This window comes from Octopus bimaculoides, chromosome 3 (assembly GCF_046866305.1).
Source record: "Octopus bimaculoides isolate indiv1 chromosome 3, ASM4686630v1, whole genome shotgun sequence".
Taxonomy (NCBI): domain Eukaryota; kingdom Metazoa; phylum Mollusca; class Cephalopoda; order Octopoda; family Octopodidae; genus Octopus; species Octopus bimaculoides.
The window spans coordinates 79,129,146-79,156,051 of NC_142930.1; the positions used below are offsets into that span (position 1 = coordinate 79,129,146).

A 26,906-nucleotide genomic window follows, 5' to 3' on the forward strand; every position below is an offset into this window, starting at 1 on the left:
CACACCTTCTCCTCAACCCTGACCACATACCTTAACTTGTCTTGTAATCAGCCAACCAGCGAGGAGGGCACCGCTGCTTCTGCGACCGCTGTGGGACTTCAGGACTGGCCTCAGTTCCTGGCATGTAACTGCCAGCTTCATCCTCTTGTCCATTACTGTTGACTCCATCCTCCATCACATTGATGATCCTGCACACATCCAAAACATGACATGGCATGCCATCTACAGACACATTGTTCCTCAAATTTACAAAGGTTATTGTCCACTTTCCCCATTGTGATGTGCACCGCGCATTTGGGGGTTTAACCCAGACTTCTTCCCTGACCTGCACAAAGGCATGCTCTTTCTCTTCTGCAGGTTGTGGCGATGTGATACATAGATGTCTCCACTTGCCCTTTGTGGCACTGACTCCTCAGCCTGTCCCGACCTGGGCAACATATACCAAAATACGACCTCTATGATCTTGATGGTGCGATGATGTCTCTCCACAACCCCTTTGCCACTTGGCCGGTATGCTGCCCTGAGGAAATGGCTAACATGCCACTTGTTGAATATTTCCCTCAGCACCTCTGAGCGAAATGCAGTGCCATTGTCCACAAGCAGCTCATCCACAGTGCCTCATTCTAGGAATATCTCATTTAGTATTCTTGTGATTTCCTCCGTGCTCCCCATCTTGATCCCCTTCCATATGGCCAACCGCCTCGGTCCACAGTCGACCATCAAGAGGCGTGTCCCCTGCTGGTAGTGCTTCATGTCCACTGCCAGTCATTTCCAGTTGTGTTCCACTGGAGTACTTCCTGCCTCATGCACACCCAGAGCAGGGTCAATGGACTGGCACCTGTCACAGCTCCCAACTACTCTCTGCACACTCTGCCTGGTCACATCAGAATCAACTTTCCTGGCTAGGAACAGGGTCCTGTCCACCCCCATGTGATGCATAGTATGCAGTCTCCTCAGCTCCGATACACTGCAGCCACTCCTTGCTCCAGATCCTCTGGCACCTGCAACCAGGCTTTCTTTACTCTGGTCAGGACATCTGCTCTATTCCTCTCAGAGGGCACAAAAACCAGAATCAGTCTCAGGTCAAATTTGGCAGCTAACTTGCTCAGAATTCCCAAACAGCATCTTATCAGCATCTCTGCACCCCCTTTGGTTTGCACCCTCTGCTCACCAGTAACCACTGATCCTGCCTGTCTAAGTACAGTGAACGACTTGGTCTGGATCTTGATGGTGCACAGCCCCCACCTTAGGGTCAGGTTCAACCGCTTCAACACAGCATCCAGCTCCGCCATGTCGATGTGGTTGCAGTCATCCTTCTTCCTGAGCCAGGCCGCATCCTCCATCACTATACCTCCAATTTACAGGACAACTCCTGTTACTATGCTGCTAGCATCACACTACATGATCCCATTCTTCAATCTGGGCACATACCAGTTTCCTCTTACTGGGTCTTCCGCAGTCACTCTCTCCAAGACTTCTTGCATCATGGCAGTTGTCTTCCTCCCCACGTTGTCACTCCACCTCTTGATGAAGCTGCATGCTGTCTAGAGCCATCCTGCAATCGGGTTGTGCCCCAGCAGCTTCCCACACAGAAAACAGTTCTTGTCTTGGAGTCCAGTTCTGGGATCTCATAACTTCTCTGAAACACCAACACACCAGCCTTGTCTCTCCGTATGAGTCCCAGTGCAGCTCCTCCTTGCATTGCCTCTTGTGGTTTGGCAATTAGCCCAAAACTCTTCAGGTAGCTTATGACCTCTTTTGCCAACACTATGCTCTCATCTATCAGGATGTCATAAGTATAGGAATTGGTGGCGCTTTTCACTTTGTCTGCCTTTCCCAGGATGGTTTTCAGAATTGTCGCCATAATCTTCGGTGCTGAATTCAGCCCAAATGCAGCTGCAGGTATGCCGACTTCAAATTGATGATTGTGGATGCTCCTATCATCTGCCTCCACTCTCTCTCAAGGTTTCGCTGCAAATGTCCGTGGCTTGCTGCCCGTATGGCACAATACGTGGTTGTTCAGCTCTCGGAAATCTAATACTGGCCTGACTTTATGCTTCGTCTGCTGCACCACTGCCATCAGTGGTAGCACTTCACTCTCCACATCCTCCTTCCAAGGTATCAGAATGCCTTCCTTGAAACACTGTTCCACCTCTCCCTCAAACTCATTTCTTGCATCTCCTATTGCGTTTTTCAACATTAGAGGATCTCCCTTCCAGTACCATTCCACTATACACTGTCGGCCATTGAAAACAGCCTGAAGATCCTTGTCTGTAATGGTGTGTGCAGCATATTTTTCTTTGTAGCTCTCACCACTCTCCTTTCATGGACTCACAGCACATAGTGCCCCCCGCATCACCGAACGTTACACCGCCTTCATTGATCGTAACACCTCACAAATGGACAATGGTGTCCATTGCCTCACCACATCGATTCCATCCACCATGCAGTCAATCACGATGGCATGCAACCTCAATCTCGTTCCTCATACCACCATCTACAAATCGCTACTTCCTCTGCATTCAACTTCCGTACCATCATCAGCCCTTACACTACTCACTCCACTCCATTCTTCCACCACCAGAGTTATTAGGGTTGTTGAGGAGCCTGTGTCCACGAGAGCTCGTGATACCTTTCCCTCCACCACAACCATATACGTGCCTCTTTTCCTTAGACGGAACAACTACTGGCGCAGTACTCTCCCTTAGACCATTTCCCTGAACGCATTCACTAGCGATGTGGCACGTTTGTCTGCAACAATAGCAAATTACTCCAGGCCTGGGTTCCTTGCAGTCTCTCACCATATGCGAACCCTGACACTGAAAATACTACCTTTTGAAGGTTTGCACATGTTCCTTGTTCAGTTCAATTTATTACTCCCTTAAGCACCTCAGTTAAACTTATTTGCAATGAAAGTGTCCAAAACAATAAAATATTCTGTAAACTAAATTTAGGTTAAGACAGTTTAGGTTAACATACTATATTACAAATTATTTCACAGTTTAATAAGCAGGAGTATATTACCTATATATTACTGAACAGGATGGCCCTGAATTGTATCACTACCAACATTCTGAGAAACTAAGCAGATGGTTTCTTATTAGTGGCACCATTGATGATCATCAAGATAAAGGATTTGCAGCAGATAATAATTAATGGGAAGGTTACTCTATAAAGTTTTCTGATTACTTCAGTTGGAGATTTTTCCTAATTCTCTATTGTATAAATCTTTTGTCACAACCCTTTTAGAGATTTTACCAAACTTTTCCCTTGTAATTCAAGGATTATAAACACTTGGAGTCAGATTAAGACACTTGAAATTCTAAAAGGTGTCAGTTTTGGAGAAATTTACAGTTTCATATTACCTATCAGTGACATTAGGGTAAATAACATAAGGAATAATCAAGGCAAAATAATGTACCTGCTTCAGGCATCAAAATCTTTCAACTTAATTTTTTTTTTTTTTTGCTTCAATTTTTCAGACTTACAATTCTAACTATTATGACCAAAATGATGGGGATGACAGTGATGTTTATAATTCTGCTAAAAGCCAGGCAACTTCTGACTATTATAACAAAGACATGGCAAATAGCTACACTGTATGTATTTCCTCATGGTACTTTCCTTATACTTGCTATGTCTAGAATATGTTTGTTTTGATTGTGCTGTACATAAACAATTTAATGTACCATTTTATTTGATGACAACATTAAAATGCTATGCTACATTATTGTAATTGTTAATCAATAACAGTACAGATACAGATCTTAAAGTTCATTTCACAGTTTCTGTACTGATGGAAATATTGACTTATTAAGTATGAGCTGATAGCTCACTATTTCATCCATTCAACTATGTTTGTATGAGAACAACACTCACACATATGTATACATTCACACAAGCACCACCACTTTAATATGTCTAAATCTGGCTTCTCATCAAAAGTAGCTCTAATCTTCTAGATAAGTAAGTTTCATATGCCATTGGAAAACCACTGAAGATTTTGTTATGTATTGGACAATTCAACATGTTAAAGCCTATTCTTGTCAAGTCAGTAACAAGAGGAGTTAAATTCAACATTGCAAGCTAACAAACAATGATACATTTCTGCTGATACCTACAACGGTTAGCCTTACCACTTGTGGTTCCCATTGGCAAATCACAGTGCTAGTAAAAGAATGAAAAAGAGACAACCCTCTTGTATGCATAGCATCCCTGTTTAATTTTTCATCTCTTGTTCTTAACATTTTTCATTCTTTTTCTCTTCAAATTTAAAAGCACTCCGGTTATCCCGATAACTATTCTGGAAACAACACAACTGCAAGCACTGGTCAATATGAAGGGATATATAGTAATTATGGGAACAACACTGATTCCAACACTGGTTATTGGGGCTCAAGCACTAACACATATGGTACAAGTTCCTACAGTAAAGGAGCATATACAAATGATGTAAGATATTGTTCAATATTTCTATTTACTTGTTCATTTTGTATTGTTGTAATGTATTTTAATGACACAGTCTCATTTCCCCAGTTTTTGTAGCAATCATGAAAACTTATGGTGGTGATAGCTGAAGCAGTAGTATACCAGACATTTGTTTCATTTACCTTTATCCCCCATAATTCTGAAATTCTATTGGGATTTGCTTTATCATTATTGATAATAAAATAAGTATACACTAGTGATTTCGAGGCAGTTTTTGCATTTCTTGAAACTATAGTTAGCTGGGTCAATTGAGAACTGAAAACCCATCTAAAGTATCAGTGGTTAACATCTTGTTACTGCCACTGAAAGTTTTTTACTTCTCAATAGCTTAGTCTGATTGGTACTTCATAGTGGGGTAATTAACCACAGTAAGCACAAGCTGTGAATTAACAGATGTTTCTTTGGATTGCAGTTCTATATTCAATCTTTGATAGACTGGCATCCTTATTCAAGGGAATATTTCTTATTTACTTAAGTGTACATCAACCAGAGTTGGTATATCCTTAAAATTCCTGTGATTAGAATTCTTTCATTCACTTCTCTCAGTCTCTCTTTTCTCTCTCTTCCCCTTTCTCTTTCACATACATACTTCCACTTTACTATGTTCTTGGGGATTGAATGAGATCTCTTGCACTAGCATTCTACACCAACCCTTATTTGTTTTCAAGTAAGGTACATTATTTTATAATTTGCATGTTGAACTGATGCTGGGAATTTTGTTTATGTGGGACACAAACAATGCTTCCACTGTGGTATCAATGTAAACACGGGCTGAGACAAGTGAATGTGCATGCCAATTTAGTTTTGTTCGTCTCTCTTTAAATTTTGTTAAGAATGACAGAGGTAGCAAATGTCAGACTGTAGCAGACTTTACTGCCTTATGAAATAACTTTGCTTCTTTGCTTCATGCTCTTGCTTGATGAGGCTGGGATCATCCTAGGTTAGTTGTCCCAGAGGCATTATGCGTAAAACTGACCAGGTCCAACAGTGCTTCCCATTGCTGGTGGTCCTATGCCAGCCCCTCTGCATTCTCCAAGATGACGTCAAGCCTCTGGTGATTCCTTAATCACATCCAACCATAACTGTCAGAAAATGGAGAGAAGAAATGTCATAAACTAACTTATTGTTTTCCAGTGATGTTTTATTATAATAGTTGTTAATTAATATTTTTGTAATTTTATTTAATCTTATGGTGTTATAGTATTACATTCTCCTTTGTTTCATCAGACTTCTAGCTCAAATTATCAGCCATCTTACTCCAACTACACCAGTTCAACACTGAGCAGCACCTACGGAAGCACTTCAAACTATGGCACCTCCACTTATTCCAGTCATTATGGTGCTTCCACTAGCACCACTTCTCTGGTAAGTCTTCTACATTTCCCCACCCCCAGCTCTAACTGTGCTGTTTTACTATACACTTTATCCATAAGTGTATTCACCTTATTCTGTCTGTTCTAAGAACCAATATTCTTTCTAAGAACCAATGTCTTTCTCTCTTTAATATTCTCTGTTTACAGTAACAAATTTTTTTAATATGTAAAATTTTTGAGGCTATTAAACATGTGCCAGTGGCCTGGTAAATTATTAACTTTAGTTCAAAATAAAGGTTCTTACTTCATATCCTATCTAATACTACATACATATCCAAGAAAAATAAGACACTTCTCATACACATACACACCAAAACACAACACACACGTGTGTAAGCATAGCTATATTGTTAAGTAGTTCACTTTGCAACCATATTGAGTTCAGTTTCATTGCATGGCACTTTGGGTGTCTTTTACTTGCTCCTGAGACAGTCAATGCCATATGAGGAAATTCAATTGTCAGAAACAGAAAAATGTCTGTCATGTGTGTATGCATGCATGTGGGCATTCATTCATACATGGATATGCACCAGGGCTTATATGTTCCACATTTTCAATCCTTGGGTGATATTCCTTGGTGATATGATGGCTGCTTATTCTGCACTTGTGAAAACCTGTGGAATAAAGATATCCTTTACTCAAAAGCCAAGTATGGGTGGATGACAGAAAGAGCATCCAACCTTAAAAACTTTACCTCATATAGATCTCCATTCAAACCATACTAACATGGGAACAGACATTCAATGAAAAAATGTGTGCGAGTGTATTTCCTTGTCTTGACATCACGCAGTAGATAGAAACAACCATCAATATCCCTCATTTCTATTCTTTCATGAAAGCAATATTACCTTGTTGGAAACAGGTGAAGGTTGATAACAGAAAGAGCATCCAATGGTAGAAAACTGCTTCAATGAATCTTGTCTGACCCATGTAAGCATGTAAAAGTGAACATTAAAACAGTGATGTCTATATACAGGTATTTGGGCTAAATTTGACAGTGATGCTTATTTATTCACATTGTATTGAATTAATCCTACATTATCTCATAGCTGTGAGGTTTCTGTGATGTGACTCTTTACTTTGAGAATGATATTGTGGGGTAGGTTTAAGAGGCTGGATCTGGCTGGTTTTGAACATAAAGAAGGTCAAATATTTAGGCTGGATATGGCTAAAGGATTGAAGGTAAAGAAAACACAATATCTCATCCAAAAATAAAAATAGTTATAAAAAATATCAACTAGATTATGGCTGGGAGATAACGGTTTACTCACAGTTGCCACCCTCAGCTTCCACCATTGCCACAAGATGGCTCTGGAACCTGGCGCATGCATTCCTCACTGTGTCCCTGGGAATATCTTTGAATGCCTCCTTGATCTTAGTCACCAGCTTGGCTTTGGTGTTGCAGGTGGAGCAATTGGTGTCTTTCTCAGTCACATTCCACACAGTAATTCATGGGGTTAGGGTTTTTCCACAGTCTCCAGCAGCTTCTCATAAGCCATCTAAATTGAGCCTTATTCTCTGTTCAAAGATGTAAAGCAGCATAACATCACCCTCATTGGGAAAACACCCAAAGTCCACAGTTTGGGTGAACTTAGTTTTCATGATACGTGGGGCATCACATGAATTGTAGACAAGCCACCTGTTGTTTTGTGCATCTAGTCCTGGCAGAAGTTCTTTTCATCTAAGAAGAACCAGATCATTCCCTGCTCAACAGGATACCTCAACTTATTCAAGAGCTTTTCTGCCTTCATCAGGCAATTCTCCTTGGTTTTGGCTGTCAGAATTTGTTCCTTGTGTGTCTTGTACAAGTGGTAGCAAAGGCCTTTGTTCAAAGCTGGCCACTCAAATACCCGTCTCTCTTTCTAAAGCACGGATTCCTTTGCTCAGATCTTCCATCACCTTGAGTGCAGTTGCTTATATAAACTCTGGCATATGAACACAATCAGAACATGTATTGTGTACCTTCCTGCTGGCAAGGCTTTTTGTAGTCTCTGTTGCAGCTGTCCATGTCATGTCTTACAGCCTTTCAGAGTTCACAAAGTATCGAGTAGTAGTCATAATGTCAGCATTTTAATATCTGGCATGAATCATCAGATGGTTTCCAGTCCTCCATTTTAGTTAACTTTTTCTCCACTATTAAGCGAAGTCAAAAATTATCCACATTTTCACCAAAACTTACTTTAAGTTTGCTACACTACCTTCAGCACACATGCTAAAAAGTGGTACTCCTGTAGTTATGTAACTGAGATTTGACATTGATCACTCTAGTTTTCTTTCTTGTGTTACAGAGTAAACATTGCCACATGCTTTCAGTACAATACAGAGACAGCACTCTAGTGTGTATGAGTGGATTAGGAAATTGAAAAGTTGCCAGACAACCTTGGAGCACAAAGACATAAAGATTCAACAAGCTCAAGAGATGTTTCTGTCAAACTAATGAGTGATCATCAATTAGATGGCATCTTCTCTACGAATTAGTCATGGTCTTGCATACGAAATCCTCCATAACAGACTTCGCTTCCATAAAATATATGACAGATGGGTGCCAAGGGAGCTTACTAAAGCATAAGTGCAATTGTGTGGAGATCTGTTGACACTTACTTGACTATTACAATGATGAAGGTGAAGCATTTTTGGTGAAAATAGTCACAGGAGATGAAACCTGGGTCCATTACTTTGAGCCAAAGTTCAAAGGGCAAAGAACGGAGAGGAAACACTTGGAATCAAAAAGTGATGCTAACCATTTTTTTTTTAATGCAAAAGGTCCTGTACTAGAACATTACTTGGAAAAGGGGTCTACAGTCACCAATATAGGCTGACCTACAAACTGAAACCAGTAATTCATTCCAAATGCTGAGTCCTATTGTCAAAGCAAATGTTATTGTTGCACAACAACACATGCCCGCATACAGCCACTCCCACCATTGAAAGCACTGAAAAATGAGCTTCAAGCTGCATACAGTTCAAATTTCACCCCTTCTGACTTATGTCTTTGGATTGCTCAAGCATCTTCTATGAGGGAATCAATTTGCTATGGATGAGGGAATACAGGAACTGGTGCATAGTACACATATCATCATCATCCTCATCATTTAATGTCTATTTTCCTTTCTAGCATGAATCAGATAGTTTGATAGTAATCCTGTGACCTGCAGGGTTGCATTATGCTCCAGTGGCAGTTTTGGCTTGGCTTCTAAAGTTGGATGACCTTTCTTACACCAACCACTTTATAGTGTGTACTAGGTTCTTTGTTTTTGTGTCACTGGCACTGGCACTACTAAGATCACCAAGTAACTTGCAAAAACAAAAGAATGAGAAAAAACCCCTCAACTAAGCAGAGTGGTGGGGATGTAGTAATTGTGAGGTGGATTTATGCCTGGTGTTGAAAGGCTAAAGTTTGATAAGAGGCTTGAGCACAAATGGCTATCCTACATTATATAAGGAGGGGGGAGATGGTAGTTATGGGGTATCAAGGCAAACCCTCAAGGTACAAGGTGAGCAAAAAAGAATATGGACAGAGGAAAAGTTATTAGTTTCATAATATTGTGAGAGAAGAGCAACCAATCGTTAGAGATGGGGGCAGAGATGAATGTAGTGAACAATGAACGAGGGTGGATGTGTGGTTGATGAGAAATGCTAGCATGGAGAGAGAGTAAAGTGAGAATGTAGAAGTGGCTAAGGGAGGGTATATAAGGTGCGTCAGTATTTTGAGGTCATTTGTAGGAATGAAGAAAAAGAAGTACAGCACATCAGAGAAAAACTTCAATTAAATGAGAATTGGTACAAATAATTTTGAGAGTTCTTACAACACTTCTATACAATAAATCCACCATTAGCCTTAATGACAACTTCAATTCAGGGTATGAAGTATTGACATGCAAAAATCAGATGGTCTTTATCAATTTCGGACATAGTCTTTGTTATAGCGGACACAAGAGATTGAATAGTGTTATGAGAGTGTTGATTGACTTTCCTTTCAACGACACCCCATACATAATAGTGCAGTAGATTAAGGTCGGGTGAGCTAGGAAGCCATGTGTCTAGGGTAAAATGATCGTGGAAATTGGCATGCATCCAAGCTTGGGTTCTTTTAGCCTTATGAAATGGTGCAGAGTCTTGTTGGAAGATGTAAGGTCTTCTGTTGCTTATGCTGTCTACCCAGTGCCTCACAACCTTCTCCAATGCATTTGTGTTGGCAGCAGTATTGGCTCTTAAGCCCTGTGAAAAAAATGGAGAGGCATGATATGACCCTCACTGCTAACGGCTCCCAGATCCATCATAGTTGCTGGAAACTTGGTATGAATTACAACTGGAACCTTATTTGGATCTCTGCATGACCATCTGTCATTCCTTGGGTTTACTTTTTGGTCTTAAAGTTCTCATCAGAGAAAAACCAAAGCGTTCCAGTTTCTTGATGTTTCAATTTGTAGAGCAAGCACTTTCCATGGATCAAACAATTGTCTTTCATTGTAACTGATATGAACTGACCTCTTCACATCACATACGACTTGTAATGGATACATTCATGCACAACTCTTCTGATGGTGCATTCTGAAACCTTGAAATCCTTTGCAAAGGCTCTGATTGACTTTCCAGGGTAGTATTGAATTTTTTCCTGTACTTTCTGCACAAATTCTTGGGTTCTTATGGTATTAGAACTCTTTACATGTGTATTGCATTTGGCTGCTAATGTTGAATCCCCATCAACAGCTTCCAGGTCTTCTCTAACTTTGGCAACAAAGGATCAGCAACTTTCAAGAAACAAGCTATTTCCGTATCTTTATGTTGAGTTTTTATGGCAATGATTACAACATGCCTTTTCATTTGCTTTGTTAATTTCATGTCGTTCATCATTAATCTGAAAAAGAATTAATTACAAGAAAGTTAGAGCTTTTTGAAGTGATGTCCTTCAAATACTGTATATCAGGAAGTAGGAGTGTGATGTTCAAGGTGTAGGAGTTGCAGGAAGGTATGTAGGTACATAGGGTGGGTGGGGGATATATTGAATGGGGTGTGATGGCAGATATGAGAAGTGTTAAGATGAAGTATGGCAGTGAGGGAGAGGTGACTGAAGATACATATAGGTGCTCACTGAAAATAGTGTAGCGGCGAATGATAACGAGAATGGGTGATAGAAATGGTTTCATAGGGAGTACCTGGTAGTGCAAAGAATGGGGTTTTGTAATATGTACTAATTTTTCTCTCAAGTTTATTACAACAGCTGAGTAGTGCCACAGATAGAGGAGGGATGGAAGGATGAGTGTTAGGGTGATGAGCTGTTAGGAATCCTTGACAAGGCAGAATAGGTGCAGGGTCAGGGCCCAGCACATACAAGCCTAGACAAATGTTTTTATGACCTCACTTTTGCTGTGCTGTTTGAGCACAGCCAACTGCTACTATTCTTGGTCTTTTGTCATCTGTGTAACTCAACATCATACCATATCTTCTTGGGTTTTCCTCTTCCACAAGTTCTATCTACTTTAAGCAACTGTCACTTCTTTATGCAGCTGTCCTCATCCATATGTACCACATGACCAAACCAGCATAGTCTTCTCTCTTGCACAATGCATCTGATTCTTCTCATGCTAATTTTACTCTTATAACATTAGCTCCACACACACACACACACACACACTCTCTCTCTCTCTCTCTCTCTCTCTCTCTCTCTCTTCTTTCTCTTTCTCTCTCTCTCTCTCTCTCTCTCTCTCTCTCTCTCTCTCTCTCTCTCTCTCTCTCTCTCAAAGACCCCAATTTACAGTATCCAGAGTTACTTGCTCCCTAATATCAACTATTAAACCAAGCCTGCTTTTCTTTTGAAATATGTAATGAAAGTTTGAAGCTTATCCTTATGTTCTTTTCTTTAAAACCTTTGTGATCGGTGTGTGCAAAAATGGCTGCTTCAAGCTCATGCTGTTGATTTCATTTCTGGTTTTTTGTGGTAATATTATTATAAGCGTGTGTTATCATCATCATTTTAGTGCCTGTTTTTCTATGCTTACATGAGTTGAATGAAGTTTCCTATGGCGGAGTTTCTACAGCTGAATGCTCTTCCTCCTGTTTCCAAGGAAAGTAATATTTCCCAGAAATGAATGACATTGGTTCTGACACAAATACATGTGTACGTGCACACACACACACACACACACACACACGTGCCTTTGATTGAAAAGACATCAAGCTAAGTAAAATTATGGTCATCCTTACATACAGGCATGTACTTTGCATGTGCATGCGCACACACACATACACACTATCTGACCGCTGTCAAAACTCCCCCACAGCCCATCTTCTCAACATTCCCCCATCCCATCAACCTGCTGCAGGCCTCTCCACTTTCCCATCGTGCCTATCCTCATACTATCTATTCCCTCACATCTACCATACTCCCATACTCCCCCACCCCAAGCCACTCTAATTTTGCACACCATCACTTACTACAGTTACATCTTCCCTCTCTCTAAACTAACTATATCTCTCCTTTCTTTCCCTACTGGGGTAGCCGAGTACCTCCTGTATAGTAAGATGCCTATCTCTATTCCTCTGTTATACCTTAACCTCTCACCTGGCACAAAACCACTTTCCTTGGTACCACTCGCTATCCCAGCTGAAAGATCTTTGTCTCGCAAGTTGCCTGGTGATTCTGCTGGTGTTGGTGCCACATAAAAAGTCCTCGTTACACTTTGTAAAGTGGTTGGCATTAGGAAGGGCATCCAGCTGTAAAAAGCATGCCAAAGCAGACAATGGAAGTTGGTGCGCCTATCTGGCATGCTAGCTCCTGTCAAACCATCCAACTCATGCCATCATGGAAGATGGACATCAAATTGAAGGAAGTAAAGGAATGGACAAATGCAGTTAAGTACAATATGCATTCCTGAAGCAGAAAAGAAATCTTATTTTGAGCATATTTATTTCTTAATTTATGATGTAATCTGCTTCATCATAAAGTATGAATCACTAAGTATCAAATCAAACCCCACGTTGGATATCGAATTGTTACGAGAGAAAAAAAGCATCAAGTTATACACCAGGAGGGAGTAATTAAGCAAATTTTATGAATAGCCAATCACAGGCCTTCTCTATAGTGTTCTATAGTATTTAGTGTATTGTAGAATAACAGGAGATGTGGTTTCAATAAGTCACTATCAACTTCAGATATAGGCTGGGTCATAAGTTATGCTGCTGGTCACCTAGTAGTATTGAAACCACACCTCCTTCTGTGAATACAATAGAAAAGGTTTCTTATTGGCTACCATACAATTAGGTAGGATTTGAACTAGAAAGACCAGTCAAAACAAATTCTACCCGATTCTTTACCAATTCCACCTGTCCTCTGCTTTAGACTGATATTGTACTTTTTGCCCCTAGGTGGATGAAAGGCAAAATTAACTTTGATGGATTGAACTCAGAACACAAAGAGCTAGAATAAACAAAACACTTGCCAATTTGCCATTTAGTAACAATCAGGCTAAATTAATTGAAATGATTGAAACCTTTCAATATAAAGATTGATAAAAATTATCATCTCTTAAGGTGAAGTAATTAGTCTGAAAAATGAATGTGTTAATAATATGAATGTTCTAATGTTTTGTTTTGATGATTTTTTTATTTTTTATTTCTGCTTCAGACATCTCCTATTGGTCAGAAACGAAGCTACAGTCATTTGTTGCCACCACCTGAAGCCAGTCCAGAAGGTGCTTATGTCGGACAACACTCTCAAGGTATTGGTGGTCATTATGCAGACTCCTATGGGAAGAGAAAGCGTTATGACACTAGTATCACTGCAAAAGGGAGCAGCTACTATTGACATTGTTTTTAACTTACCACATTTATTTCAATGTCTTGACAGTTGGGTGTTTTTTGGGGTTTTTTTTTCTTTTTTTTTATACCCTTCACCATGTTTAATCATCTCTCTCTCTCTCTATCTCTCTCCTGTCAAAGACCACTTGCATAGCTCAGATGGATGAACCAACAGACAATTCACTCAACTTTTCTCACCAACACTATAGTTTAATGTACATTTTTAACATTGATAGATGTATCCTGACTGGATTATTTTTATTGTTGCTATTATTATCATCATCATCATCATCATCATCATCATCATCGTTGTTGTTAAGGTGAAAGGCAAAATTGGTGGAGTGACTGACAATATATATTGCAGTATTTAGTTACATCTCATTACACTTTTAGTTCAACTGCTGCTAAGGTTGACTTTGTCTTTCATCCTTCCGGGATTGATGAAATAAAGTATGAGTCAAGTGCTGGAGTTGATCTAATTGACTACACCTCTTTCTCAAAAACTTGTGGTCTCCTGCGTGTGTTAGAAATTACTACCATTACTACTGAGATCTTTGGAAATAATGAAAGAAACAGCATGTACATCTTGCAAGTTAAAGTTCATCATCTTTTCTTTTTACTTGGCTAAATGAGTTTTGTGTGTGTGTGTGTGTGTGTGTGTGTGTGAGAGAGAGAGAGAGTATATGTTTAATTTAATGGTTGTACTATTGTTTTCATTAGCACACAACGTAAGATTTGTGCTCAGTGTTGTCATTTCTACCCAGTGTGAAATTATAATGAATTGATTTTTGTTTTGTTTTTTAATCTTTATTTCTGTTTTAAAATTAAAAAAAAAAGGGAATATAAATATATATAAACAAACAACTCTATGCAGGTGATTGTGTGAAGATAAAGTTTTTCTCCACCAATGCCCTAAATTTTCTGTTAAGTGAGAAAAAGAAACTAGTCTTATTTGACATGTCTTTGAAATGGTTTAACAAATATTCTTAAATGTTTATCTATTTTATTCATATATATCAACATCACTATTAAAATAGATATATTTAACAAATCCTCCTTCACACCCTTTCTATACATTATTTCCACACAGCTGATGAAATAAATTAATCAGCACAAAATTAATTTGAATTTTCATTTGCAGTTAGGTTTTACTGCCGTTTCTTATCCCTCTTTTCATTTTATTGTTTTGGGGTTATGGAGTGGCAGAAATGATACAGTGCCAGATGAAATGCCTCCTACTATTTAGTTTTGTCCCTTTGTGTTTTTAACTTCAAATCTTGTTGACTATCTTTCACCATTCCTCTGTGTGGTTGGGAGAGGAGGTGCCAACAAAATAAGTGCCAGTCATAACAAGGGTTGGGGTTCAATTCAATAGAAATTATCTGTATCTTTAACAAGTTAGTGGCTTTTTTGCCAATAGGAAAAATCAATCACATACCTGACTAAATATCTTACATTTTCAATTCAAGTCCTGATAGAACCAATATTTCAGCTCTTCAGGATTAATAAAGTTAACTTTCTCTTACAAAGTTCATCCTTATATCTGATCAGAGGTTTTTATTTATTTGTTTTTAATCTGTGTAGGCTGTTATAACACATAAGCAAGATTTGGGCATATGAATTTCTCATCTTCATATCTCCTAGAGTTCTGAGGCTTAATGCAAGTGTAAGAAACATTTTTGTTGTTGTTATTATACTAAGTCTAGTTCTCCACATTTTAGTAATGTAATATATATTATAATTAGTTCGTTGCACTGAATTGTTAATTTTTATCCACTCAGCTTTGTCTATGTTTATATATTTCTTTTCATGTATCAGTTCATTTTATTTCAATCCCAGCACTAGAATGATTTTTTTTAAATAGAAACAGAAACAGAAAAGAATCCATTTCTCATTTGATGATAGGTAACTGAATGTCTTTTTCCAATGTTCCATTTGGAGAAGATTCCTTGAAAGAACACACTAAGTCAAAAGAAACTTTCTCTCTTTTACTCCACTTAAAACTTTCAATTTAGATTTCTTTCCCATACACACACAGATGTTAGCTTCCCTCCCTGTTTACACACACACACACACACTTCTATCTACCTATGTTGGCAGTTGCCACATTTCTCATCACTGCAGTGGTTCAACTGAATGTTGAGTCTTTTTTTCTAACATAAAACAAATTTCTATTCAGATATATATTTTTTTCTTTCAACATTTTCCATCTCCCTCCCTTTTCTCTATCATTTTCCACTTTAAGGTAAAGAAGCAGAAAGAAAAGGACTCTTCTTTGTGAAATATTTTATGGATTATTTATTTTTTTAAGGATCTCTGGGAGAACTCAATAAACGATCCATTTGATAATCAAGTTGAAGTTTTATTTATTTTTATTTTTATTTTTTACAGTTTCTTTTCTCTTTTATGTCGCTTGTTATTAATTTTTTTAACAAATCAGTTATATATCATTTTACATTGTGCATGCGTGTAAAGAAAGTTTTTCAGTCGCATACCATTGTTTGTGAGTTGGATCTGTATATGAGAAGTATTTTATTTTTATACCTACTAGTTCCCTTTACTCAGGGAAGTTACACTTATACACATACACATTTATATATTTGTTTTACAAGATTGTTGGTGTGAAAATGTGTGTTGAAACAGATATTGTTATACTTGGGGGTGGTCATCTTTTGCCAATTAAACACACGCACTATTTATTTGATCTTCACTTTAGTTTTATTATTATACATATATTTACATCTGTATTTGTGTGTGTCTCTATGTTTTATTGTGTGTGTCCTGTGTTCATGTATATGGGTTTATATATTACAGATTGTACCTGTGTATTATATTTTTCTCTTTTTCATTCTGTCTTTCGTTTGTATCTTGTGTGTGTATAAGGGTTTGTATATTATACTGTCAGTACCTGTGCCATTTATTTATTTTTCTTCATTTTGTCTTAAGTTGTCAGGTTGCATAGTGTGGTAGAGGGGTGGTAGTGGCAGGATATTACTTCTTTCATGTTTTATGTTGAGGCTTGGTCTATCTTTTATTATGTGTGTAGCCTCCATAAACTGTCTGTTCTCTGTTTGATAAGATTTACTTCTTTATAGTGAATAGATCCCACTAGCATCATTCTCTATGATAGTCCTGTATTTTGCCCTGGCTCCGTTGTACACCCTGATCCTGTCTCTTTGGCTGTACTCAGAGAACTTCATGTGACAGATGAAGTGTTGTATGTGTCTCTTAAGATATTGAACTTGATACCAGCCACAATTACAGTGTTCCAGTTGATCAGTTATTTGGAGGCCAGGGGTTTAGCATATTGGGAATAGAGGATCTGGACCTTGTTATTTCTAGTTTCCAGCCAGAATTCCATATCTAGAACAAGTAGTCTGTAGTTAGGGTGCTTACTAGGGTAGTCTAGCTATCTGCTGGATGCTCTTCAGGGTGCTAGCTTCTGGTTCATAGACACTGTCTCTTAGGGATGCTTTTGCAAATATGTTGATATCCACCTAGCGGGAGTACATGGTCAGGGTTATGGAGCTCTCTGCTAAGTGTTCTTTGAGTCTCCTATCCCACCAAACCATAAAGAGGTTAGCTACATTGCCAGTGATACTAACACTGATGGTTGCACTCTCTTCTTAGATGTATATCTTGTAATTAAACTTAAATATGTGGCCTCTTGGTGTAACATTGGTGCTCGCACCTGCTTCATGTGTGAAATTTTTCTCACCTGTTGTCTTTGTACTTTTTGCCACATGTAAGTCTGAAGAGGAGGACTAGTTCCCATGTGTGAACACCATGAAATTCCATGTCGCTCTTGCTGATCATCTTCGCAGCAAAATCATCATCAATGGATGAGTATAGGGACATTACATCCATACTGCCTATTACACATGTCAGGTCACAGTTGCATTTGTTGATTCTGCTGAGGAAGTCTTCTGTGCTATCCCATACATCCAAGGACATTTTGATTATAGGGCATGTAGTGGAAGTGGGAAATTCTGTAGTTGTTAGCAATGTTAGCTCTGCAGTCTGGTTTTGGCGGTCCTGTCACTGGATCAGTGATCACTGTGTGATCCTTACGGCGTTCATACAGTGTTGTGGTGACATTATTCGTGACTTGGAAGTTGTTGGTCCAAGGATGTTTGACCACATCATCATCAACTTGCTGGGCCTCTCTCCTAGTGTATTGTTCTAAAATCCAAGTTTTGTCCTAGCTATTGTGAATTGTTCTTCTATTTAGTTGTTTGTTGTGGGATATTGACCCGTTTGTTGAAAGGTAGGATTGTATCACATGGGTTGAAAAATAAGGTGTGAAGGAGATTGATGTTGTTTACATCAATTCTATTATTTTCTTCTTTCCTATCATTTCTCTGATTACTATCTTTCTGGTTGTTGATGTCTGTGCATATTGTTTGTGTTGATTTGCATGTTTTCATGGTTGACTTTGTTGTTGTTGTCCTCACTATTATTACAGCTTTTGTTATTTTTATTACTGCTGTTATCATCATTACCATTATAGATGTGGGTGTTGTTATTGTTATTCATATTGTTCTTAGTGTGACTACAACTAATGGTGGTGTCACTAATGCTAGGGTTTGTGGTCTTGGTACCACTTGCTTTGCTATGTTGACCTTTATTTTGTTGTTTGTTTCTTTCTGTGTATGTGTGTTCATTCTCTACTATACTATTGTTACTGCTATTACTGTTCTTAGTGGTACTACCATTTTCTATGTTGACCCTTCCTTTGCCCACATTTCTTCTGCTGATGCTGCTGTGATTGACTCTTATTTTGACACTGTGTTTGTATCATCTTTCCATGTTTATTCTTGTCAGTACTGCAGTCATTATTACCTGGATTAGCATAGAAAGAACTAAGAAGATAGATAAGGCCAACTTGTATGACAACCAAAAATACCAGTGTCATGTTCATCAATGCTACTCCTGGAAGCAAGACTAGGGACCCCCATAAAATCCCTGATCTGTAGAACATACCCATTTGAAAGAACCCCTCTACAGATAACTGTTTAGTGGGTAGAGTAAACCCACAGATAAACTAGGAATGTAGTCTATAGTATAAGGTGTACTGAGGCATGGTGCAGAAACAGGATGACATACATTGGAGAGAGCACACATAGGTGAGTGGATAAGTGATCACTGGCAAGAGCTCATCAGTGCTCAATTAGAACATAGAGGCTCTGTTGACAACATAGATGTTAGGATCTTATCAATACAGAGAACAGACACGACACTCAGTGTATGTGTTTAATTAGCAAAACATGACCATCCCCAAGTATAACAATATACATAACCATTTCTTGATGCAGATAAAACCATAAGCTGAAGGCTGTCTATGAGACTCAAACCCACAGCTCCTTTAAACATGACAAGTGTTCTGCTATTGGACCAAAGCAATCTTTCAAATTTCTTGGTTCATTTTAATAACTATATTCTTACCAGCAAGAATTATGTTGTTCACATCATAAAAATTTAGAAAATTCAAGAGAATGTATAATAAGAGTTTTTTTGGTTGAATGGTTCAACACTTGTCATGTTTACAGACGTGTTTGAGTCCCATGAGCATCCTTGTTTTCTATCCAAAATTTTTCAAATTTATTTAGGCTATTATTTATAGCTTTAGCTACTTCAATGCTCAGTTTCAAAAAATAATAATTTCACATTGTGGAAGTTTCTAAATTTGTATCTCAATATATACGTTTATGTACAACAGGCTTATAAAGCCAGTTTCCCCAGATATTGTGGTGTATCTACTACTTCTCCTGGACAGGATGCCAGTTCATTGCAGGATTACTCATTTTTGCCAGCTGAGTGGACTAGAGTGATGTGAAATGAAGTGCTTTGCTCAAGGACATAACACACTACCCAGTCAAGTATCAAAATCTTGCAATCATGAGTGCAAAGCCATGCACACATATTTATAAAACAAAAATCAGATGTTGGGGAAAAGTCTGAGCGATGATCACTCCAAAGAAAAGTTTATATACACATATATATTGTACAATACAAATAAGACATTTTTTCAAATGCAGAGTTGCCATTAGAATAACAGAAATACTGGTTAAATTACCCTTACAAAATATTGTATCACACAATACACATTTTCGATGGTTCTAAAAAAAACATTTGTTTGTTTACATTTATACACGCATGGTACTTCTATAAAGCTAAAGTATTTAGTATCTAAATTCAGTGGTGAATTTGTCAGCAGGTAGTTTAGCTTAATAGTAAAACATTCAGCTAGTCTTTGAGGGATATGGGTTCAAGTCTTATGGTTAGTTGTTGACAAACTTTTCCATCTTATAAAGCTAATTCTGCTATTCTAACGGCAACTCTGCATAAAAAACATATCTTATTTGTGTTACACAATACACCATTTCAATGCTTCTAAAAAAACAAATTTGTTTTTTTTTTAATTTATACATGGATAGAGTAAAAATTTGTGAAACAGAGTCACAGTGTGAATGCTCCCCTCTTGACATTGTCTAGATTATCTTAATGTCAGCAGTCTGGTACTTTTCATTTCTTTGTGTGTATGAGTTGGAAAGATAAACTACCTCATCCCTCTGTAGCAACCTTTTAATATGAAAGTGCCAATTTGATGGCATGTTGCATTTAAGAAGTGTAATAAATATAGGACACTGAATGTTTTACTATTAAGATATTAGATATTATAAGATACTAGCAGAAATACCCGGCTTTGCCCGGGTTAAAGAGAATAATGAAATCTAAAAACGCTGTCTAGACTACGCAACCCTCAACTGTTAGTAGCTACGATACCATATTTCTACATTAATAACTCTCTAATCCATGCCAGCATGGAACATAGACATTAAGTGGAATGCCAGTCTCTCATCTAGGAGGGCCTTGAAATCAATGTTACCAACTGGGGACTATGTATGTCGTAGTGATAATAAAAAGACCCAAAGGAGGTCTGCAATGAAATAATTTTACTCAACGACTTTGCAAGTGAATCAGTGGAGGCAAAGATGTGTCTCATTTACTTGACAATTTATGCACCACATTGCAGAAATCACAATGAAAGTATATCTGATAGGGTAGTCTTAAACTGTTGTACCGTTGAATTACAAATAATGCTCATCTGTTATGTTCGGGTTAAAATTTCATCAACATCAAAAATATATGAATTTTCATGGGAGTTATGGCCGTTATACATAGAATATAATTTCCAAATTTCATAAAGATCTGTTCAGTACTTTTGACGTAGTTTTGGATAAGAAAACAAATGACTAATGTGTGTGTTTGTGTATGATGGGTGTATATATGTATAGATATCTGTATGCATGTATATATGTGTACATCTACACATGTGTATACATATACATGTATACATATAGATATATATATATATATATATATATATATATATATATATATATATATATATATATATATATATATATATATATGCATATATGTGTACATATACATGTATATGTATACATATACATCTCTTTCTCTCTCTCTGAAAGTATCTGTCATTACAGTATCGAAATGTGATTGTTTCAGTTAGTGGAATAACGTGTACATATACATCTATATGTATACATATACATCTCTCTCTCTCTCTCTCTGAAAGTATCTGTCATTACAGTATGGAAATGTGATTGTTTCAGTTAGTAGAATAGTTTCATTTTTAAAGTGAAAGTATTTGACATGAGTGTTTTTGTTTCACTTTTGACACGTAATACTTAAATAGTGGAGGAGATATTATGTTGCTGTGGGCTTGAACTCTGCAAGAAGTTAAAAAATTTTTTGACTAAAACACAACTGGAACCCTAAGTAAGGCATGTGTAAAATTTGAATGAACTTGGTTGCGTAGTTCTAGAGTTTTAGGGATTCACACACACAGACAGACACACATTCTCATTTTTATATATATAGATTAGACTTGTAACTATTGTATTTTTGCTATTGATTGAAAGACAGGGTTTAAATTTGACAAAACATTTTAAACAGGAGTGGCTGTGTGATAAGTAGCTTACTTACCAACCACCTGGTCCTGGGTTCAGTCTCACTGCATGGCACCTTGGGCAAGTGTCTTCTATTATAGCCTCAGGCTGACCAAAGCCTTGTGAGTGGATTTGATAGACGGAAACTGGAAGAAGCCCGTCGTATATGTATGTGTGTATATATATGTCTGTGTTTACGTCCCCGTAACTTAGCGGTTCGGCAAAAGGGGCCGATAGAATAAGTACTAGGCTTACAAAGAATAAGCTCTGGGGTCAATTTGCTTGACTAAAGGCAGTGCGCCAACATGGCTGCAGTCAAATGACTGAAACAAGTAAAAGAGTAATAAAAATTTCTATATTGTTTCTCAAAATGGAACCTATGTCTCCTCAGAAATGGTTGGTAATATATTCACAGTTGTTATAGAATACCTCGAAGTTTTATATGTTTTTTTTAATCTTAGGTCTAAGCCTTCAATTCCTTAATTTCATTTAAAATTTTACAGAGGGGAAGCTGATTGGGATTCACTAGTCTGTTGTCTGCTTTTACTTGGGTACTTTCCAACATTAGCTCTAGATAGCTTTTTCACCTCACCTACGTAATTATCTCACATTGCACCCCAGTCATCTCTGTTAACACCACTTGACTCCTTTATAAGTTATTTCCTTCCCATAGGATCACATTTTACCTTCTGAACTCCTCTGAGTTTTTCAACTTAATAGTTTTTGACAGAACCTGAATAAAAATTGTCTTTAGTTTACAGATGTTCGTATGATACTGTTTACTGGTCTGGAATCCCTCACAAGTCACATGTTTGTGTGTGCCTTCCTCATCAATCAAACTTCAAAACTGGGGGACTTGTTAAAGACCAACAGCTTATAACTTACTCTTAGGATTGTGCCTGGCAAGGACAAGAGAAACTTTTGTGAATATGTAATGGTTCCACCAATGGAGACAACCTAAGAGCCCAGAACTTCATTTTAAATGTAGCATCATGATGATTGCAATTGTTTTGATATTTCTGTCATGCCCTTAGAAATATATATATATAAGCATTACAGCCTCATTTTATTTTAAAACAGTCGCAGGATAACAAGAACTTTGTGATTTTGGCTCTTATGATTATTTTAATTCAATTAAAACTTCATACTTCCTCCCTATTTAAATACGAATATTTCTGTATATGGCTTTGCATCCACCAGTCTATAAGTGACCTTTAGTTATATTACCACCTTTCATAGGTGTATAAACCAAAGTGGTTGAATAGTCTAACACTGAACTACCTCATACTTGTGTTGTACTTCTAAGCAAATCAACTTAGGAGATCTTGTCCCTGCAAGGCCTGATAGTCCTAAGTTCACTACAAAGATTGGAATGTAAGGGCCTAGTGTTAATTTAGCAAAAAAAACAAAGTCCTACCAAGCAGGAAAACAGACAAATCACAAATCCCTCCAGGGATTTGATATATAAGGGTGTTGGTAGAAACCACGTAGTACCCAGAGTAAGCTTGGACATAGATGTAACAGTATCACAGGAAGATGAAAGGAGATAATCTGCATGGTAAATGTGCAGGTGCAAATAAACTCCCTCAAATGGGGGGGGGGGGGTTTCAGTAGTAGTAGATGGCTCATTACCTAAGTGACAAAGTTAGCAATGGAGGAGGAAGCATAGTTGCTACAATAACGAGCTAGGCAAAGTTCTGAGAGCTTCTACTGTTGTTGGTAAATAAGGGCTGCATCGTCAGAGTGGAAGGCAAATTGTATGATGCCCTTGTATGTACAGCTATGCTACCTCACAGTGAAACATGGGCTTTGACTAGAGGACATGTGAAGGCTTGAAAGTAATGAACCCTGCATGCTCTGCTGGATATTAATGTGTACACAGATTGTAAGTGATTTAAAAGGAAAACTGGGTGTGAGAGGCATCAAAAGTTTTGTGCAAGAGAGAAGACTGCACTGGATTGGTCATGTGATGCATATGGATGAGAAAAGTTGCATAAAGAAGTGCTAAGCTCTACTTGGGGAAGGGGTTGACTCAGAGGAATATGTGAGACAAATTGGTGAGAAAGTATCTTTAGAAACTAGGACTCACTGAGGAAATGACAAGGGACCAGGGAGTTATGGCGATTTGCTGTAATTGAGAAGATGCTTCAAGCTAAGTAAAATCAGTCAGCCAGTACCACATAAATGCACCTGTGCCAGGGGTACATGAAAAGCCCCCAGCATACTATATATAGTGGTTGGAGTTAGGCATTTAGCCATAGAAACTATGCCACAATAGACAATTAGGAGTCAGAACAGTGCCCCAGCTCATGTGAAACTATCCAACCCATGCCAGCATGGAAAACCGATGTTAAACAATGACGTTGACATACTAGCAGGTCTGATTCAAAGCAAATATCAATAAATGTGGAAAATTTTGTAATCAGTATTTCAATAATATTGAAATAATGTTCTTCAGCCTAATGAAAAAGAATGGCACCTATAACCTTTTGGGCCCTTCCTGGCTGGTACAGTTAATGTTAAGCATGAATTTCAGTTGCCTGTCAGAAAACCATGAACAAAATCCTGAAGTTCTGAGAGAATATTCAGCAAGGTGTTTAATTTGAAAGCAAGGTGCATCATGGTAGAATTCGACAGGTGGTACACATTCTTACTAATACTGATGATGATGTTACAGCAGTTGCAGAAGAGTCAGTGAGAAGACACTGTCTTATCCAGGTTAGTAATTGTTGTGAGTCCCTGCCAATCAGCCAACCATTTACTGGAAGCAGTCCAAGATGCAAGCAACAGTTGCACCATCCCCATTCATCAGCAGTGCCCTAGGTCTCTCTTTAGCTTTGTAGAAAGTTAGCAACAAATCAGAGCACATTAGTTTCAGTGGGTGGGGGTTATTTTGAGTAACTACAACTCTTGTTTTAATTATCACTAAATAATTAACTATTTTATTTAAGGCAATCAAGGTAGCCAGAGTATGCGATAGAATACTTAAGATTAGATTAGTCCTTCACCATGGGTTAGCAACCATTATCTCAGCCTGGGCTACCCGGTGGACAAAAAGACTGATTTTATGACACCCTCTTGCAGACTACCTCGTCAACGAATGACAGGGACCTCTTTGTGGCTGGTGACTTCCATGGACATGTTGGACAACATTCACGGGGCTTCCATGGAGGCTAAGGTTTTGGTACCCGAAATGAGGAGGGAACCAGGCTGCTGGAGTACTGTGATGCAAATGACCTTATGGTTTGCAATACCAACTTAAGGGAAAGAGGACTGCTTATACATGCCAAAACCATCCCTCGCAAAGAATGTACCCCACAACATAGACTAGTAGTTCAGGACCAAGGCTAAGTGGTTGCCCAGAAGATGACCAGCACGGAGGAGAAGGGTCTGTAAGCTTAAAGATCCTGCAAATGGATAGAGATTTAGAGACTTATACATCACGTGAAGCTATACCCCCTTGTATTTCGTCACAGGCTTCGAGTAATAAGACAACTGGAGGTTTCTACGAGACAACCTGCTGAGGGACACTGACCAGATCTGTGGATGGTGCAAAGTCCCCTCTGGACCCCAAATAACGTGGTGGTGGTGGTGGAACAATGTTGTTGACAGGGCTATTAGACAAAAGAAACAGGCTTGGAAGGACTGGAAGAACGGTCGTAGCAGGGAATTGTATCAGACTGCCAGAAGGGAAGCTAAGCGACAGGTTTATTTAGCCAGAGGGGAAGCAGATAAGAAAAAATTTACCAATGTTCTGCGCCTTGAGGACCGAAGACTTGAGGTATTTCGTGTTGCAAGACAGTGTGTGAGAGAGAATCGTGATGTCATTCGTAGGAGAGAAATGTGTCAGCATGGATGATGGTACGCTTGCACTAAATGAGGCTGCAAAGAAAGAGGTTTGGAGACGCCACTACGAAAGGTTGCTAAATAAAGAGAATGAATAGGAGAAAGAGAGTTTGCCAAATGCCGACCCAACAGAGGGACCAACTATCTGAGTTGAGAGTACCATGTTAGATAAAGCAATTAAGAGTGTGAAGACAGGGAAAGCCCCCAGCCCATCAGGAATAACTGCAGAGATGCTCACAATATCTGGCAGTGTCGGCTATAGCCTAGTCACCTGTATTGTTAACCAGGTGATACATGGAGTCATACCCAATGACTGGTTTAGCAGCACCATAGTCAACTGACCTGTTGGGGCAAGTGAAAGCGAAATCGTGATGGCACCCATACCAGTGGAGCGCTAAGAGCACCGTCTAACCGTGATCGTTGCCTGAGCAGCTGTCTGGCTTCCGTGCCAGTGGCACGTAAATAGCAATACCAGCGTCACTTTCACGGTACTTGTGCCAGTGGCATGTGAAAAGACATTCAAGCGAGGTCGCTGCCAGTGCCACGTAAAATACACCATTTTGAGCTTGGCCTTTGCCAGTACCGCCTGATTGGCCTTCGTACCGGTGGTACGTAAAAGCACCCACTACACTGTTGGAGTGGTTGGCGTTAGGAAGGGCATCCAGCCATAGAAACTCTGCCAAATCAGATTGGAGCCTGGTGTAGTCATTTTGCTTACCAGTCCTCAGTCAAATCGTCCAACCCATGCTAGCATGGAAAGCAGATGTTAAACGATGATGATGATGATTTCCAAACTAAGTATGAAAGGAGAGAGAAATCAGATATTGAATTTTGATGCTAAATGCACCTATGATTTAGTCTAATTATAAAAATGCACATTTACTTCCAAGTAGAACAAAAACATAAAAACTACTATCTGAAAGCAAGCTCAGAAGATTGCTTGTTGGAATTGCTTTTTTTAAGAAGGAAACTTGGTCCCTTTGCTGATCTTAGTGCAAAATTCATGTCAAATTTCACTATTCTATTTGTGTTACGATTTCAAATTTTAGAAGACAGATGGTCAAAAATTGGGTTAATGGTGATGTATTTCAAATATAAAACTGCAAGCACTTCCTTCCAAAAACAGTGCTTTCCTAAGTCATTACTATTGCCCTTTTCTCTTACTAACACTTTTTCAATCTTTAACATCCTGATTCAAATGTCTTCTAGCCCATTTTTAATGTACATGTATGTAATATCAGCCCAAATTAATTACTAGTTTGAAGTAAGTGATTACTTACAACAGCACCTATAAGCATAGGTGGCAGGTGTGTATTCAATTTTGGTTGTGGCTAACAAACACTTTGATATTTAACCCTTTCGTTACCATATTTCTAACCAAATTACACCCCTTATGTGTTTCAATTAATTTCTAACATAATCA

The 26,906-nt window shown here is 38.4% G+C and overlaps 1 protein-coding gene across 8 annotated transcripts in view; it reads left to right on the top strand.

Moving 5' to 3' along the window:
* Nucleotides 1-16,011, top strand: part of LOC106880075 (uncharacterized) — a 144,849-nt gene extending 128,838 nt beyond the window's left edge. For all 8 annotated transcript variants that reach the window (XM_052966297.2, XM_089349300.1, XM_052966301.2 and 5 more), the window contains 4 exons: nucleotides 3,483-3,599; nucleotides 4,279-4,452; nucleotides 5,716-5,853; nucleotides 13,486-16,011. In XM_052966297.2, the coding sequence (XP_052822257.1) occupies nucleotides 3,483-3,599; nucleotides 4,279-4,452; nucleotides 5,716-5,853; nucleotides 13,486-13,665 (609 nt within the window). In that variant the 3' untranslated portion in view covers nucleotides 13,666-16,011. The remainder of the gene's footprint in view (nucleotides 1-3,482; nucleotides 3,600-4,278; nucleotides 4,453-5,715; nucleotides 5,854-13,485) is intronic.
* Nucleotides 16,012-26,906: the final 10,895 nt, after the last annotated feature.